Raw genomic sequence first — 16,307 nt, forward strand, 5'->3', positions numbered from 1 at the left:
CGCCATTGTTGTACACACCTGGCATACAGATTTCCCCAATGAAAGTATTTCCTGATATTTTTGGCTACTTTACCCCGCGTGCCTCATGAATATTTCAGAAGCTATGAAACCGCATTATGAATGTTGCTATCCTCTTTGTTCAAGCAGACGTTTAATCTACCTAGTGTATAATATTTCTATTTAAAGGGATTGTCCAGCTAGAAAAAAGAAAAGAAAATCTTAAAATGGAATCTCCTCATGACCCCCCCACCCTTCTTGATTGAGAAATGACATGTCAATATGGTCATATGATTGGTCACCTCCATAGCCAATCACTGGCAACTAGTCAAGTGCTTATGTTAAAGGGGTTTGTCCAGGAATTATGGCTCCCAATTTACAGGTCATACTTCTGCTTCCAGTCTTGGGCACTTTGGGGGGGGGGGGGTCACAGGAAGTACTCTGACCCACTCTTGAGGTCAAATAGGTCCATTGTCCAATTTCCCTTACCTAGCCCCTGTATGGTTTTCCACAGTTCCTGGAAAAGCCCTTAACCATTTAACTCCTGAAGAAGGAAGATCAGAAAGTTTTGGGTTAACAAATCTGGTCGGTTGTACAAGACATTGGGGCAGATTTACTTACCCGGCCCATTCGCGATCCAGCGGCGCGTTCTCTGCGGTGGATTCGGGTCTTCCGGCGATCCACTAAGTTAGTTCCTCCGCCGTCCACCGGGTGTCGCTGCTGTGCTGAAGTTCCCGGAGGCCCACTGGAATGCACTAAAGTTCACTGGCCTATTCCTGGTGCAGGTAAGCACGAGTCCCGCGACACTTTTTTTTTTTAAAATGCTGCGCTTTTTACCGAATCCGTCGGTTTTTCGTTTCGCCCATGTCCCCCGATTTCCGTCGCGTGCATGCCAGCGCCGATGCGCCACAATCCGATCGCGTGTGCAAAAATCCCGGGGCAATACAGGGAAAATTCGGTGCCAAGAGTTAGATCCCGTTGGTCTATCCTAATGGTAGGTCTTAAATTTTTAGATTCAACCCCCAATATTCATACATGAGAAGGGTTTGTTTGAGGAACAACGTCCAAGTCTCATCTTTGAAACCAAGATTGAGGTGACCACCTTACTACCACAGGTTGACAGCTCCTCCACAAACTACACGTATTGACAAGCCCATTTTTGGTGAATAAGTGCTTATTTTTGTAGTCCCAGGCAGAGACTTCCATCTCGTAGGGTACATGGACATGGGTTGTCCTGAATAGACGGTCAGCAGTATAGAAGATGACATTCTTAAAGCTACAAATCAGTAACTGACGGAACTGACAGAAGAATCAGCACCACCTCAATGGTTATAGATATCGGCCCTAAACTGTTCCCTTAGAGGCCATTTTTGGTCTGCGAAACAACGATACAAATACAACAACTCAAAAGAGGTAATAGTCAAGTGCTAGAACGTTTGCCATTGGTTCTCAAGATGTCCAAGGAAGGTCACACAGTTGGGTTTGCTGGACCCCTCATGTGAATGGTCTGATGCCTGACCAAGTGTGAACTCCGAGAGAAGGACTTTCCACATTCGGCACAAGTGTAGGGCCTTTCTCCTGTGTGGACCTTCTGGTGTCTCACCAAATGTGAACTGTGGCCGAAGCACTTGCCACATTCGGTGCAGAGATAGGGCTTCTCGCCGGTGTGGACCCTCTGGTGGATGATGAGGTTGGAGCTACTGATAAACCTTTTACCACAGTCATTACAGGCATAGGGGCGCTCCCCGGTGTGCACCCGCTGGTGCATGACCAAGTAGGAGCCGCTTATGAAGCTCTTCAAGCAGATTTTGCAGGTATGGGGTCTTTCTCCTGTATGGGTCCGTCCGTGGACAATCAGGCTGGCGTTCTGGGTGAAGCACTTGCCACACTCTTTGCATACGTAACCTTTTAGTTCTGTCCTTTTGGCCATGATTTTGTCAGAGGTGTATGTGACGGGCTTCCTACTCCGTCGGGGGCTGATGACACGTTCTCCTGTCTGGACGCCCCGATGTCTAGTAGGAGTTAGGTTCCTTTCCTCAGTATGGGTGGCTTTGTGCACACGTAAGACTGCCCGCTCCTCAAAGCAGTCCCCACATTCACCACACGTGTAGACTTTGGAGGTTAGGCCACTCTTGCTGTCTATGATCTCGGTGTTCTCTTCTTGCTCCTCATTGGACGCTGAGTCTGCCATATTTTCTTGGATTTCTCTAGGCTCGGTCTCCTCATCTATGACGGCCGAGCATCTTCCCGGTTTCCTACGGATTCTGGGTGAAGACCTCCGCGGATCGGCAGTGGACTGGTCGGGAGATTGGCAGCCGTCGTCTTTGTCTAAAGAATCTTCTGGCACAGACAAAAAGATTAATAAAATACATATATATACTGGAAAATCTAACACTTTTAAAGGTCACTTGGTCACTACCTCATGTTGGGGGGGACAGGATATGAGGTAATTTACCAATATACATCTAGTAATAGTCCTGCTCTGCTTTCTTGATATGTAAAGTGAAGCCTCCTGTCTTTTACCTCATCAGCCAGAGATTCCTGACCATAACATGGCCGCAGATGGAGGGTCATGTGATCTCTAACTGAACAATCGCCCTGCCAGGACCTTGATCTTATATTACTATCATAATGTCCTGGCAGGGTGATTGTTCATGGACATTTAGGATCACATGACCCTCCATCTGCGGCCATTTTATGGTCAGTAATCTCTGGCTGATGAGGTAAAAGACCGGAGGCTTCACTATACATATCAAGAAAGCGGAGCAGAACTATTACTAGATGGATATTTGTACTTGTAGGAAAAGTGACCTTTTGATCACTTTTTGCTCAAATATTTATGGCCACACCAAAAAATATGTAAGAGTACGGAATAATAACTTTTAGATTTTAAAATATCCAAAAGGGGTAGCCCACCAATACAAACGTCTACCAAGGCAAATAGAAGACCCTAACAGGTTCACCCATATTATACTTAACCTGGGAGCCATGGGTAATTTGACCCCCGGCAGCAGGGCTCGGGTCAGCCATAACAGCCACCACAGTATTGTTTACTGACAGCAAGCAGAGATATTGACAGTGACAAGGAATGACCTGCTGCGTACCAGAGGGGGACTTTCTGTTCCTCTTCCTCCTATGAGTGTACAAGTCACTGCTCACACACAGCTTTTCTCCCCGTTGGATTTTGGGTACCGTCTCTGGCTTCACATACAGGTAACCTATCCAAAAAGAGTGTTTCTTAAAACTCCTCACACTGCTGTGCACTTAGCTCTCTGCACTTAGCTGCTCCACAGCTTCTGTTTTCAGTAAAAAGTCTTAGCTGCCTATTGGTTGAATCACAGAGCAGTCATAGCAGAGGAGAGGTCGTGGAGCAATGTAGTGCAGAGAGCTAAGGGCACAGCAGTGTGAGGACTTGTAAAGGCTACAGTGCTGGATTATACATCCATATAAGATTTTATTTACAGCTTTCACAAGGAGAGATGAGAAATACAGCAGTGCCCTTCCATAATAACACAGCCAAACATGTATGTGGCGTGTAATAACGTGTATCTATATCGGTTATGTAAGCGATCACTAGATGGCGCCGGCGCTCTCCGGATCTTCTCTCCAATCTGTTATTGCATGTATATCTAGAGAGATAGAATACAATGCATGGTTGTATGTGAGTCGTCTGCCACAACCAAGGGGTTTCCTGGTGGTCTTAGGAACCAAGACACTGCAGGGCAGACACGTGTCGGCTCCCATCTCCCACGTGTGCGAGTGCGCGGTCTTTGTGATAGCGTCTGCCTGTGTGGGGGCAGGGGCTGAAAAGGTTTATGGCCAGAGATAACCTGGCTCTACTGCGGGCATCACTGTGCTTACTGGCCTTTAGGGGAATTTCTGTGACTACTGGCTACTAGGGGATCAATGCGACTCCTGGCGGCACCACTGTAGGGGCAAGTACTGTGACTACTGGCTACAGGGGGCATCCCTTTGACTAGCGGCTATTGGAGGCATCCCTGTGACTAGTGGCTACTGAGGGCAGGCCCTGTGACTACTGGGTGCATTACTGTGACAACTGGCTACTGGGGGCAGGCACTGTGACTACTAACTATTGAGGGCAGGGGATGTAATTAAAATGGGCAGGCGCTGTGACAACTGGGTGCTTCACTGTGACTCCTGGCAACTGGGGGCAGGCGCTGTGACTACTGGAGGTCGGCACTGTGACTACTGGCTACTGGGCGCTGTAATTAACGAGGGCAGGAGCTGTGACTACTGGCGACTGAGGGAAGGCGTTGTGACTACTGGGGGAAGATGTTGTGACTACTGGGGGCAGGCACTGTGACTACTAGAGGCAGGTGCTGTGACTACTAGGGGCAAGTACTGTTACCATTGGTGGCAGGCGCTGTGAATACAGGGGGCAGGAGCTGTGACTCCGGGGGGAAGGCGCTGTGACTACTGGGGCAGGCACTGTGACTACAGGGGGCAGGTGCTGTGACTACTGGGGGCAGGTGCTGTGACTACTGGGGCAGGCGCTGTGACTACTGGAGGCAGGCGCTGTGACTACTGGGGGCAGGTGCTGTGATTTCTGGGGGCAGGCGCTGTGACTACTGGGGGTAAGTTCTGTGACTACGGGAGGCAGGCACTGTGACTACTAGAGGAAGGCACTGTGACTACTGGGGGCAGGCGCTGTGACTACTGGGGGCAGGCACTGTGACTACTAGAGGATGGTGCTGTGACTACTTGGGCAAGCACTGTTACTATTGGTGGCAGCGGTGTGAATACAAGGGTCAGGCACTGTGACTATGGGGTGCAGGTTGGGGGGGTCACCACATCATGAGGAACTGTAATAAAGGGCCATGACATAAGAAGTTGGAGAACCACTGCTCCAGAGTCTCTCCCGTCCTCCTATGAACAAATTCAGACTTTATGATACCGTTTTATGGGATGTCAGTCCTGTGTGTATACAGTATATACATACACTCACCGGCCACTTTATTAGGTACACCTGTCCAACTGCTCGTTAACACTTAATTTCTAATCAGCCAATCACATGGCGGCAACTCAGTGCATTTAGGCATGTAGACATGGTCAAGACAATCTCCTGCAGTTCAAACCGAGCATCAGTATGGGGAAGAAAGGTGATTTGAGGCCTTTGAACGTGGCATGGTTGTTGGTGCCAGAAGGGCTGGTCTGAGTATTTCAGAAACTGCTGATCTACTGGGATTTTCACGCACAACCATCTCTAGGGTTTACAGAGAATGGTTCGAAAAAGAAAAAACATCCAGTGAGCGGCAGTTCTGTGGGCGGAAATGCCTTGTTGATGCCAGAGGTCATAGGAGAATGGGCAGACTGGTTTGAGCTGATAGAAAGGCAACAGTGACTCAAACACCACCCGTTACAAGCAAGGTAGGCAGAAGAGCATCTCTGAATGCACAGTACATCGAACTTTGAGGCAGATGGGCTACAGCAGCAGAAGACCACACCGGGTGCCACTCCTTTCAGCTAAGAACAGGAAACTGAGGCTACAATTTGCACAAGCTCATCGAAATTGGACAGTAGAAGATTGGAAAAACGTTGCCTGGTCTGATGAGTCTCGATTTCTGCTGCGACATTCGGATGGTAGGGTCAGAATTTGGCGTCAACAACATGAAAGCATGGATCCATCCTGCCTTGTATCAGCGGTTCAGGCTGGTGGTGGTGGTGTCATGGTGGGGAGAATATTTTCTTGGCACTCTTTGGGCCCCTTGGTACCAATTGAGCATCGTTGCAACGCCACAGCCTACCTGAGTATTGTTGCTGACCATGTCCATCCCTTTATGAGCACAATGTACCCTGTAACATCTGATGGCTACTTTCAGCAGGATAATGCGCCATGTCATAAAGCTGGAATCATCTCAGACTGGTTTCTTGAACATGACAATGAGGTCACTGGACTCAAATGGCCTCCACAGTCACCAGATCTCAATCCAATAGAGCATCTTTGGGATGTGGTGGAACGGGAGATTCGCATCATGGATGTGCAGCCGACAAATCTGCGGCAACTGTGTGATGCCATCATGTCAATATGGACCAAAATCTCTGAGGAGCTTCCAGCACCTTGTTGTATCTATGCCACGAAGAATTGAGGCAGTTCTGAAGGCAAAAGGGGGTCCAACCCGTTACTAGCATGGTGTACCTAATAAAGTGGCCGGTGAGTGTATATGTGTGAGTCTATGTGGAGCCACCCAGTGGATGTGAGGGGTACTGCAGCATCTCTCTGTCTTGTATCATATAATAAATGAGGGTCAGTGACCCGATACCACATCCTCAGCGCCTCTCACCGACTAAACTTGGACTCTGGTGGACCTTGGCCTCCGCGTCCTTGTTACATTCCTTCTCCGGATCTTCTGAGGAGTCCAGCTCTTCTACCGAGAAGCAGACAGTGGCCTCCTCCGGTTTTGTGGTTTTCTGCAGATAAAAAGTATTTTCTATGGGTAAGATCACTATGTAGATGTACAGGTCATAGGTCACACATGAGGCCTATATGATAGCCAAGGGGTTAATTTCTATAGGCGACCTCTTACCTCCATGGCAGCGGGGATCATCTGCTTGACACCGACGTAGGCGTCACCCTCAATACATTCCTCCATCCGAAGGTGAGGTCCCTTTAAGAAGAACATGAAATATATGTGTATCCAAAAATAAGTCACAGATTGGTGACAATGATCTGTCAGGAGATTGGAGACAATGATCTGTCAGGAGATTGGTGACAATGATCTGTCAGGAGATTGGAGACAATGATCTGTCGTGTATCAGGAGATTGGAGACAATGATCTGTCATGTATCAGGAGATTGGAGACAATGATCTGTCATCTATCAGGAGATTGGTGACAATGATCTGTCAGGAGATTGGTGACAATGATCTGTCAGGAGATTGGAGATAATGATCAGTCATGTATCAGGAGATTGGAGACAATGATCTGTCGTGTATCAGGAGATTGGTGACAATCATCTGTCATGTATCAGGAGATTGGAGACAATGATCTGTCATCTATCATGAGATTGGTGACAATGATCTGTCATGTATCAGGAGATTGGTGACAATGATCTGTCATGTATCAGGAGATTGGAGACAATGATCTGTCATGTATCAGGAGATTGGTGACAATGATCGGTAATCTATCAGGAGATTGGTGACAATGATCTGTCATCTATCAGGAGATTGGAGACAATGATCTGTCATGTATCAGGAGATTGGTGACAATGATCTGTCATCTATCAGGAGATTGGTGACAATGATCCGTAATCTATCAGGAGATTGGTGACAATGATCTGTCATCTATCAGGAGATTGGAGACAATGATCTGTCATGTATCAGGAGATTGGAGACAATGATATGTCATCTATCAGGAGATTGGTGACAATGATCTGTCATGTATCAGGAGATTGGAGACAATGATCCGTAATCTATCAGGAGATTGGTGACAATGATCGGTAATCTATCAGGAGATTGATGACAATGATCTGTCATCTATCAGGAGATTGGAGACAATGATCTGTCATCTATCAGGAGATTGGTGACAATGATCTGTCATCTATCAGGAGATTGGTGACAATGATCTGTCATCTATCAGGAGATTGGTGACAATGATCTGTCATCTATCAGGAGATTGGTGACAATGATCTGTCATCTATCAGGAGATTGGTGACAATGATCTGTCATGTATCAGGAGATTGGAGACAATGATCTGTCATGTATCAGGAGATTGGAGACAATGATCTGTCATGTATCAGGAGATTGGAGACAATGATCTGTCGTGTATCAGGAGATTGGAGATAATGATCTGTCATGTATCAGGAGATTGGTGACAATGATCTGTCATGTATCAGGAGATTGGAGACAATGATATGTCATCTATCAGGAGATTGGTGACAATGATCGGTAATCTATCAGGAGATTGGTGACAATGATCTGTCATCTATCAGGAGATTGGAGACAATGATCTGTCATGTATCAGGAGATTGGTGACAATGATCTGTCATCTATCAGGAGATTGGTGACAATGATCCGTAATCTATCAGGAGATTGGTGACAATGATCTGTCATCTATCAGGAGATTGGAGACAATGATCTGTCATGTATCAGGAGATTGGAGACAATGATATGTCATCTATCAGGAGATTGGTGACAATGATCTGTCATGTATCAGGAGATTGGAGACAATGATCCGTAATCTATCAGGAGATTGGTGACAATGATCGGTAATCTATCAGGAGATTGATGACAATGATCTGTCATCTATCAGGAGATTGGAGACAATGATCTGTCATGTATCAGGAGATTGGTGACAATGATCTGTCATCTATCAGGAGATTGGTGACAATGATCCGTAATCTATCAGGAGATTGGTGACAATGATCTGTCATCTATCAGGAGATTGGTGACAATGATCTGTCATGTATCAGGAGATTGGAGACAATGATCTGTCATGTATCAGGAGATTGGAGACAATGATCTGTCATGTATCAGGAGATTGGAGATAATGATCCGTAATCTATCAGGAGATTGGTGACAATGATCCGTAATCTATCAGGAGATTGGTGACAATAATCTGTCATCTATCAGGAGATTGGTGACAATGATCGGTAATCTATCAGGAGATTGGTGACAATGATCCGTCATGTATCCGGAGATTGGTGACAATGATCTGTCTTGTCTCAGGAGATTGGAGACAATGATCTGTCATCTATCAGGAGATTGGAGACAATGATCTGTCATCTATCAGGAGATTGGTGACAATGATCCGTAATCTATCAGGAGATTGGTGACAATAATCTGTCATCTATCAGGAGATTGGTGACAATGATCGGTAATCTATCAGGAGATTGGAGACAATGATATGTCATCTATCAGGAGATTGGTGACAATAATCTGTCATCTATCAGGAGATTGGTGACAATGATCCGTAATCTATCAGGAGATTGGTGACAATGATCCGTAATCTATCAGGAGATTGGTGACAATGATCTGTCATCTATCAGGAGATTGGTGACAATGATCCGTAATCTATCAGGAGATTGGTGACAATAATCTGTCATCTATCAGGAGATTGGTGACAATGATCGGTAATCTATCAGGAGATTGGTGACAATGATCCGTCATGTATCCGGAGATTGGTGACAATGATCTGTCTTGTCTCAGGAGATTGGAGACAATGATCTGTCATGTATCAGGAGATTGGAGACAATGATCTGTCATCTATCAGGAGATTGGAGACAATGATCTGTCATGTATCAGGAGATTGGAGACAATGATCTGTCATGTATCAGGAGATTGGTGACAATGATCTGTCTTGTCTCAGGAGATTGGAGACAATGATCTGTCATGTATCAGGAGATTGGAGACAATGATCTGTCATCTATCAGGAGATTGGAGACAATGATCTGTCATGTATCAGGAGATTGGAGACAATGATCTGTCATCTATCAGGAGATTGGTGACAATGATCCGTAATCTATCAGGAGATTGGAGACAATGATCTGTCATCTATCAGGAGATTGGTGACAATGATCCGTAATCTATCAGGAGATTGGTGACAATGATCTGTCATCTATCAGGAGATTGGTGACAATGATCCGTAATCTATCAGGAGATTGGTGACAATGATCTGTCTTGTCTCAGGAGATTGGTGACAATAATCTGTCATCTATCAGGAGATTGGAGACAATGATCCGTAATCTATCAGGAGATTGGTGACAATGATCTGTCATCTATCAGGAGATTGGAGACAATGATCTGTCATGTATCAGGAGATTGGAGACAATGATATGTCATCTATCAGGAGATTGGTGACAATGATCTGTCATGTATCAGGAGATTGGAGACAATGATCCGTAATCTATCAGGAGATTGGTGACAATGATCGGTAATCTATCAGGAGATTGATGACAATGATCTGTCATCTATCAGGAGATTGGAGACAATGATCTGTCATGTATCAGGAGATTGGTGACAATGATCTGTCATCTATCAGGAGATTGGTGACAATGATCTGTCATCTATCAGGAGATTGGTGACAATGATCCGTAATCTATCAGGAGATTGGTGACAATGATCTGTCATCTATCAGGAGATTGGAGACAATGATCGGTAATCTATCAGGAGATTGGTGACAATGATCTGTCATCTATCAGGAGATTGGAGACAATGATCTGTCATCTATCAGGAGATTGGAGACAATGATCGGTAATCTATCAGGAGATTGGTGACAATGATCTGTCATCTATCAGGAGATTGGAGACAATGATCTGTCATGTATCAGGAGATTGGTGACAATGATCTGTCATCTATCAGGAGATTGGTGACAATGATCCGTAATCTATCAGGAGATTGGTTACAATGATCTGTCATCTATCAGGAGATTGGTGACAATAATCTGTCATCTATCAGGAGATTGGTGACAATGATCGGTAATCTATCAGGAGATTGGTGACAATGATCCGTCATGTATCCGGAGATTGGAGACAATGATCTGTCATGTATCAGGAGATTGGAGACAATGATCTGTCATGTATCAGGAGATTGGTGACAATGATCTGTCTTGTCTCAGGAGATTGGTGACAATGATCCGTAATCTATCAGGAGATTGGAGACAATGATCTGTCATCTATCAGGAGATTGGTGACAATGATCCGTAATCTATCAGGAGATTGGTGACAATGATCTGTCATCTATCAGGAGATTGGTGACAATGATCCGTAATCTATCAGGAGATTGGTGACAATGATCTGTCTTGTCTCAGGAGATTGGTGACAATAATCTGTCATCTATCAGGAGATTGGAGACAATGATCTGTCATGTATCAGGAGATTGGAGACAATGATCTGTCATCTATCAGGAGATTGGTGACAATGATCCGTAATCTATCAGGAGATTGGTGACAATGATCTGTCATCTATCAGGAGATTGGAGACAATGATCTGTCATGTATCAGGAGATTGGAGACAATGATCCGTCATCTATCAGGAGATTGGTGACAATAATCTGTCATCTATCAGGAGATTGGAGACAATGATCTGTCATGTATCAGGAGATTGGAGACAATGATCCGTCATCTATCAGGAGATTGGTGACAATAATCTGTCATCTATCAGGAGATTGGTGACAATGATCCGTCATGTATCCGGAGATTGGTGACAATAATCTGTCATCTATCAGGAGATTGGTGACAATGATCGGTAATCTATCAGGAGATTGGTGACAATGATCTGTCATGTATCCGGAGATTGGTGACAATAATCTGTCGTGTATCTGGAGATTGGTGACAATGATCTGTAATGTATCAGGAGATTGGAGACAATGATCTGTCATGAATCAGGAGATTGGTGACAATGATCTGTAATGTATCAGGAGATTGGAGACAATGATCTGTCATGTATCAGGAGATTGGTGACAATGATCCGTCATCTATCAGGAGATTGGTGACAATGATCTGTCATCTATCAGGAGATTGGTGACAATGATCTGTCATCTATCAGGAGATTGGTGACAATGATCCGTAATCTATCAGGAGATTGGAGACAATGATCTGTCATCTATCAGGAGATTGGTGACAATGATCCGTAATCTATCAGGAGATTGGTGACAATGATCTGTCATCTATCAGGAGATTGGTGACAATGATCCGTAATCTATCAGGAGATTGGTGACAATGATCTGTCTTGTCTCAGGAGATTGGTGACAATAATCTGTCATCTATCAGGAGATTGGAGACAATGATCTGTCATGTATCAGGAGATTGGAGACAATGATCTGTCATCTATCAGGAGATTGGTGACAATGATCCGTAATCTATCAGGAGATTGGTGACAATGATCTGTCATCTATCAGGAGATTGGAGACAATGATCTGTCATGTATCAGGAGATTGGAGACAATGATCCGTCATCTATCAGGAGATTGGTGACAATAATCTGTCATCTATCAGGAGATTGGAGACAATGATCTGTCATGTATCAGGAGATTGGAGACAATGATCCGTCATCTATCAGGAGATTGGTGACAATAATCTGTCATCTATCAGGAGATTGGTGACAATGATCCGTCATGTATCCGGAGATTGGTGACAATAATCTGTCATCTATCAGGAGATTGGTGACAATGATCGGTAATCTATCAGGAGATTGGTGACAATGATCTGTCATGTATCCGGAGATTGGTGACAATAATCTGTCGTGTATCTGGAGATTGGTGACAATGATCTGTAATGTATCAGGAGATTGGAGACAATGATCTGTCATGAATCAGGAGATTGGTGACAATGATCTGTAATGTATCAGGAGATTGGAGACAATGATCTGTCATGTATCAGGAGATTGGTGACAATGATCCGTCATCTATCAGGAGATTGGTGACAATGATCTGTCATCTATCAGGAGATTGGTGACAATGATCTGTCATCTATCAGGAGATTGGTGACAATGATCCGTCATGTATCCGGAGATTGGTGACAATAATCTGTCATCTATCAGGAGATTGGTGACAATGATCGGTAATCTATCAGGAGATTGGTGACAATGATCTGTCATGTATCCGGAGATTGGTGACAATAATCTGTCATGTATCCGGAGATTGGTGACAATAATCTGTCGTGTATCTGGAGATTGGTGACAATGATCTGTAATGTATCAGGAGATTGGAGACAATGATCTGTCATGAATCAGGAGATTGGTGACAATGATCTGTAATGTATCAGGAGATTGGAGACAATGATCTGTCATCTATCAGGAGATTGGTCACAATGATCCGTCATGTATCCGGAGATTGGTGACAATGATCTGTCGTGTATCCAGAGATTGGTGACAATGATCTGTCATGTATCAGGAGATTGGTGACAATGATCTGTCATGTATCAGGAGATTGGTGACAATGATCTGTCATCTATCAGGAGATTGGTGACAATGATCTGTCATGTATCAGGAGATTGGTGACAATGATCTGTCATGTATCAGGAGATTGGTGACAATGATCTGTCATCTATCAGGAGATTGGTGACAATGATCTGTCATGTATCAGGAGATTGGTGACAATGATCTGTCATCTATCAGGAGATTGGTGACAATGATCCGTCATGTGTCAGGAGATTGGAGACACCGATCTGTCAGATATCAGGAGATTGGAGACAATGATCTGTCATGTATCAGGAGATTGGAGACAATGATCTGTCATGTATCAGGAGATTGGAGACAATCTTGACAAGCTCTGCTGCAGCTGCATACCCCCACCCCCTGTGCCCCCCACCAGATGCCCTGTGCCCTCACCCGCCCCGTGTACCTGTATTATGAGCCCTGCGGCCACACATCAGACGTCTGCAGCCAGGAGCAGGGACCCCCACAGGCGGGAGAGACCACCCAATCTCCAGCACTCGCTGGAGAAGCCCCGACTCCACACATGGAGAAGACGTCGCCCGCCTCTGGGGATTGTAGTCCTCTCCTCCTTGGATACACAGCAGCAGATGAGAGAGAGAACTACAAGTCCCAGGGTGCATTGCGGCTTTAACACATGACCGGGCTCAGCCCTGTAGTGAAGACTGTGACAAGACGGCGAGAATGGAGAGAGGAGGGAGAAGGGAAACTTCTACATCTACACAGAGGGGGGGGGGGGGGGAGAGTATAAATGCATGAGAGATAGCTAGACGATAGATAGGTATAAGTAGATGCAGGGGTCTGTATATAAAATAACCATGAGGGGGTGTATATACTATAACTATGAGGGGGCTGTATATAATATAACTATGAGGGGGCTGTATATAATATAACCATGAGGGTGGCTGTATATAATATAACCATGAGGGGGCTGTATATAATATAACCATGAGGGGGCTGTATATAATATAACCATGAGGGGCTGTATATAATATAACCATGAGGGGGCTGTATATAATATAACCATGAGGGGCTGTATATAATATAACCATGAGGGGCTGTATATAATATAACCATGAGGGAGCTGTATATAAAATAACCATGAGGGGGCTGTATATAATATAACCATGAGGGGGCTGTATATAATATAACCATAAGGGGGCTGTATATAATATAACCATAAGGGGGCTGTATATAATATAACCATGAGGGGGGCTGTATATAATATAACCATGAGGGGGCTGTATATAATATAACCATGAGGGGGCTGTATATAATATAACCATGAGGGGGCTGTATATAATATAACCATGATGGGGCTGTATATAATATAACCATGAGGGGCTGTATATAATATAACCATGAGGGGGCTGTATATAATATAACCATGATGGGGCTGTATATAATATAACCATGAGGGGGCTGTATATAATATAACCATGAGGGGGCTGTATATAATATAACCATGATGGGGCTGTATATAATATAACCATGAGGGGCTGTATATAATATAACTATGAGGGGGCGGTATATAATATAACCATGACGGGGCTGTATATAATATAACCATGAGGTGCTGTATATAATATAACCATGAGGGGGCTGTATATAATATAACCATGAGGGGGCTGTATATAATATAACCATGAGGGGGCTGTATATAATATAACCATGAGGGGGCTGTATATAATATAACTATGAGGGGGCTGTATATAATATAACCATGAGGGGGCTGTATATAATATAACCATGAGGGGCTGTATATAATATAACCATGAGGGGGCTGTATATAATATAACCATGAGGGGCTGTATATAATATAACCATGAGGGGCTGTATATAATATAACCATGAGGGGGCTGTATATAATATAACCATGAGGGGCTGTATATACTATAACTATGAGGGGCTGTATATAATATAACCATGAGGGGCTGTATATAATATAACTGGCAAGTATCGGCAGTGCTGCTTTAGACTCTTGTATTATATATGATAGGATATGAGCTGGGAATTTATGGCATTATGTCACCTTTACTCCAAGTGGGCATGAAGGGGGCCGTGGCAGGTGGCGGACCAGCGAAAAGTGTTCCTGTCCCGCGGCTGCACACTACCTGTAGCCTACACTAGGAACTGGCATAGTACTGCCCTAGTGGATATATCATGAGGTCAAAGCCTCTGGATATACTGTATATCTGGCATTATACACGAGTGCCAACGTATACACATATACAACCTATACCATATTCTTGTGGGCTTGGATTTTACAGCTTTCACTGGGCGCCCCAAATGACATGTCTACTTTATTTTTTGGGTCAGTGCGATCACGAGGATACAAAATATACATAGGTTTTATAATGTTTTCATACATTTACAAAAATTAAAACCTCCTGTACAAAAAAAAAATCTTCATTTTGCCATCTTCTGCCACTAATAACTTTTTCATATTTCAGTGTACGTTTTTAATGCTATCATTTTGAGGACTGGACAGCATTTTGATCACGTTTTATAGAATTTTTATTATTTTTCAAAATGGCAAAAAAGTGGCACTTTCGACTGGGCGCTATTCTCCATTACAGTGGTTAAACGCCAGGAAAAATCGTTATTATATGTTGATAGATTGGACATTTTGGGATGCGATGATACTTTACATGTTTATGATTCTTACAGTTTTTTTTTACTTTTTTATGTGATCTAGGGAAAGGGGGGTGATTTAAACTTGATTTTACTTTTTTTACAATTTTTTTAAATTTTTTTCATTTTTTTTAAAACATTTTTTAACCATTATTTAAGCAGGGTCTGATTGCCAATACTATACACTGCAATACTGTTAAAAGAAGCATAGTATAGTGGAAAGATACATAGATAGATATACACATATGCAACACCCCTGCCAATACATAGGCAGGCTGGTAGTTGCAAAGAGCTCCCTCTTTAGGTCAGGAGCTGTTAGGGGGAGTCGCGAACTCTCTATGAAGGTTCTGGAACAGGGGTCCCTAAACTACGGCGTGGCCTGCGAACCGTTTTTATCCGGCCCCCGTCGCATCCAACCAGAGCGGCCTTTGGTCCGTGGCCTTTGACAGTGGGGCAGGGGCCTCCGTCCGTCCGGACAGGAAGCTCCTGCCCGTCACAGTATAGTGAAACGGCTGCTCGAGCACTGTTACTGCAGGTGGAGCGATGTGAGCGGAAGACAACCCGGGCGCACATTGCTGTTTGAAAAAGAAAGATGATGCAGGAGCCACTGCCAGAGGTGAGTACAGGATTTTTTTTTTAAAGGCAGTAAAAAGATTGAGGCGGCCGGGGGCCCTAATATATGAAATAATTAATTATGGGGCAGCATAGAAAATAATTAATGGTGGGGGAAATCATAGAAAATATTTAAATGGTGGAGGGGCTGCATAGGAAATAATTAATGGTGGGGGGCAG

At 44.3% G+C, this 16,307-nt stretch overlaps 1 protein-coding gene across 4 annotated transcripts; it reads right to left on the reverse strand.

The window, feature by feature from the left end:
- Positions 1-1,039: 1,039 nt before the first annotated feature.
- Positions 1,040-13,450, reverse strand: LOC140069454 (uncharacterized). Of its 4 annotated transcripts, none has more exons than XM_072115162.1 (5): positions 13,291-13,450; positions 6,543-6,623; positions 6,300-6,426; positions 3,102-3,215; positions 1,040-2,337 (listed from the first exon to the last, which is right to left on the reverse strand). In XM_072115162.1, exons 2-5 carry the CDS (start codon positions 6,606-6,608, stop codon positions 1,466-1,468), a joined length of 1,179 nt encoding a protein of 392 aa, XP_071971263.1. In that variant the 5' UTR covers positions 6,609-6,623; positions 13,291-13,450; the 3' UTR covers positions 1,040-1,465. The 4 variants fall into 4 exon arrangements, with proteins under 4 accessions (XP_071971263.1, XP_071971264.1, XP_071971266.1 ...); XM_072115163.1 differs by having other exon boundaries at positions 1,040-2,334; positions 13,291-13,449; XM_072115165.1 differs by lacking the exon at positions 3,102-3,215 and having other exon boundaries at positions 1,040-2,334.
- Positions 13,451-16,307: the final 2,857 nt, after the last annotated feature.

Source organism: Engystomops pustulosus, chromosome 7 (genome assembly GCF_040894005.1).
Source record: "Engystomops pustulosus chromosome 7, aEngPut4.maternal, whole genome shotgun sequence".
In the NCBI taxonomy this organism is placed as follows: Eukaryota; Metazoa; Chordata; class Amphibia; order Anura; family Leptodactylidae; genus Engystomops; species Engystomops pustulosus.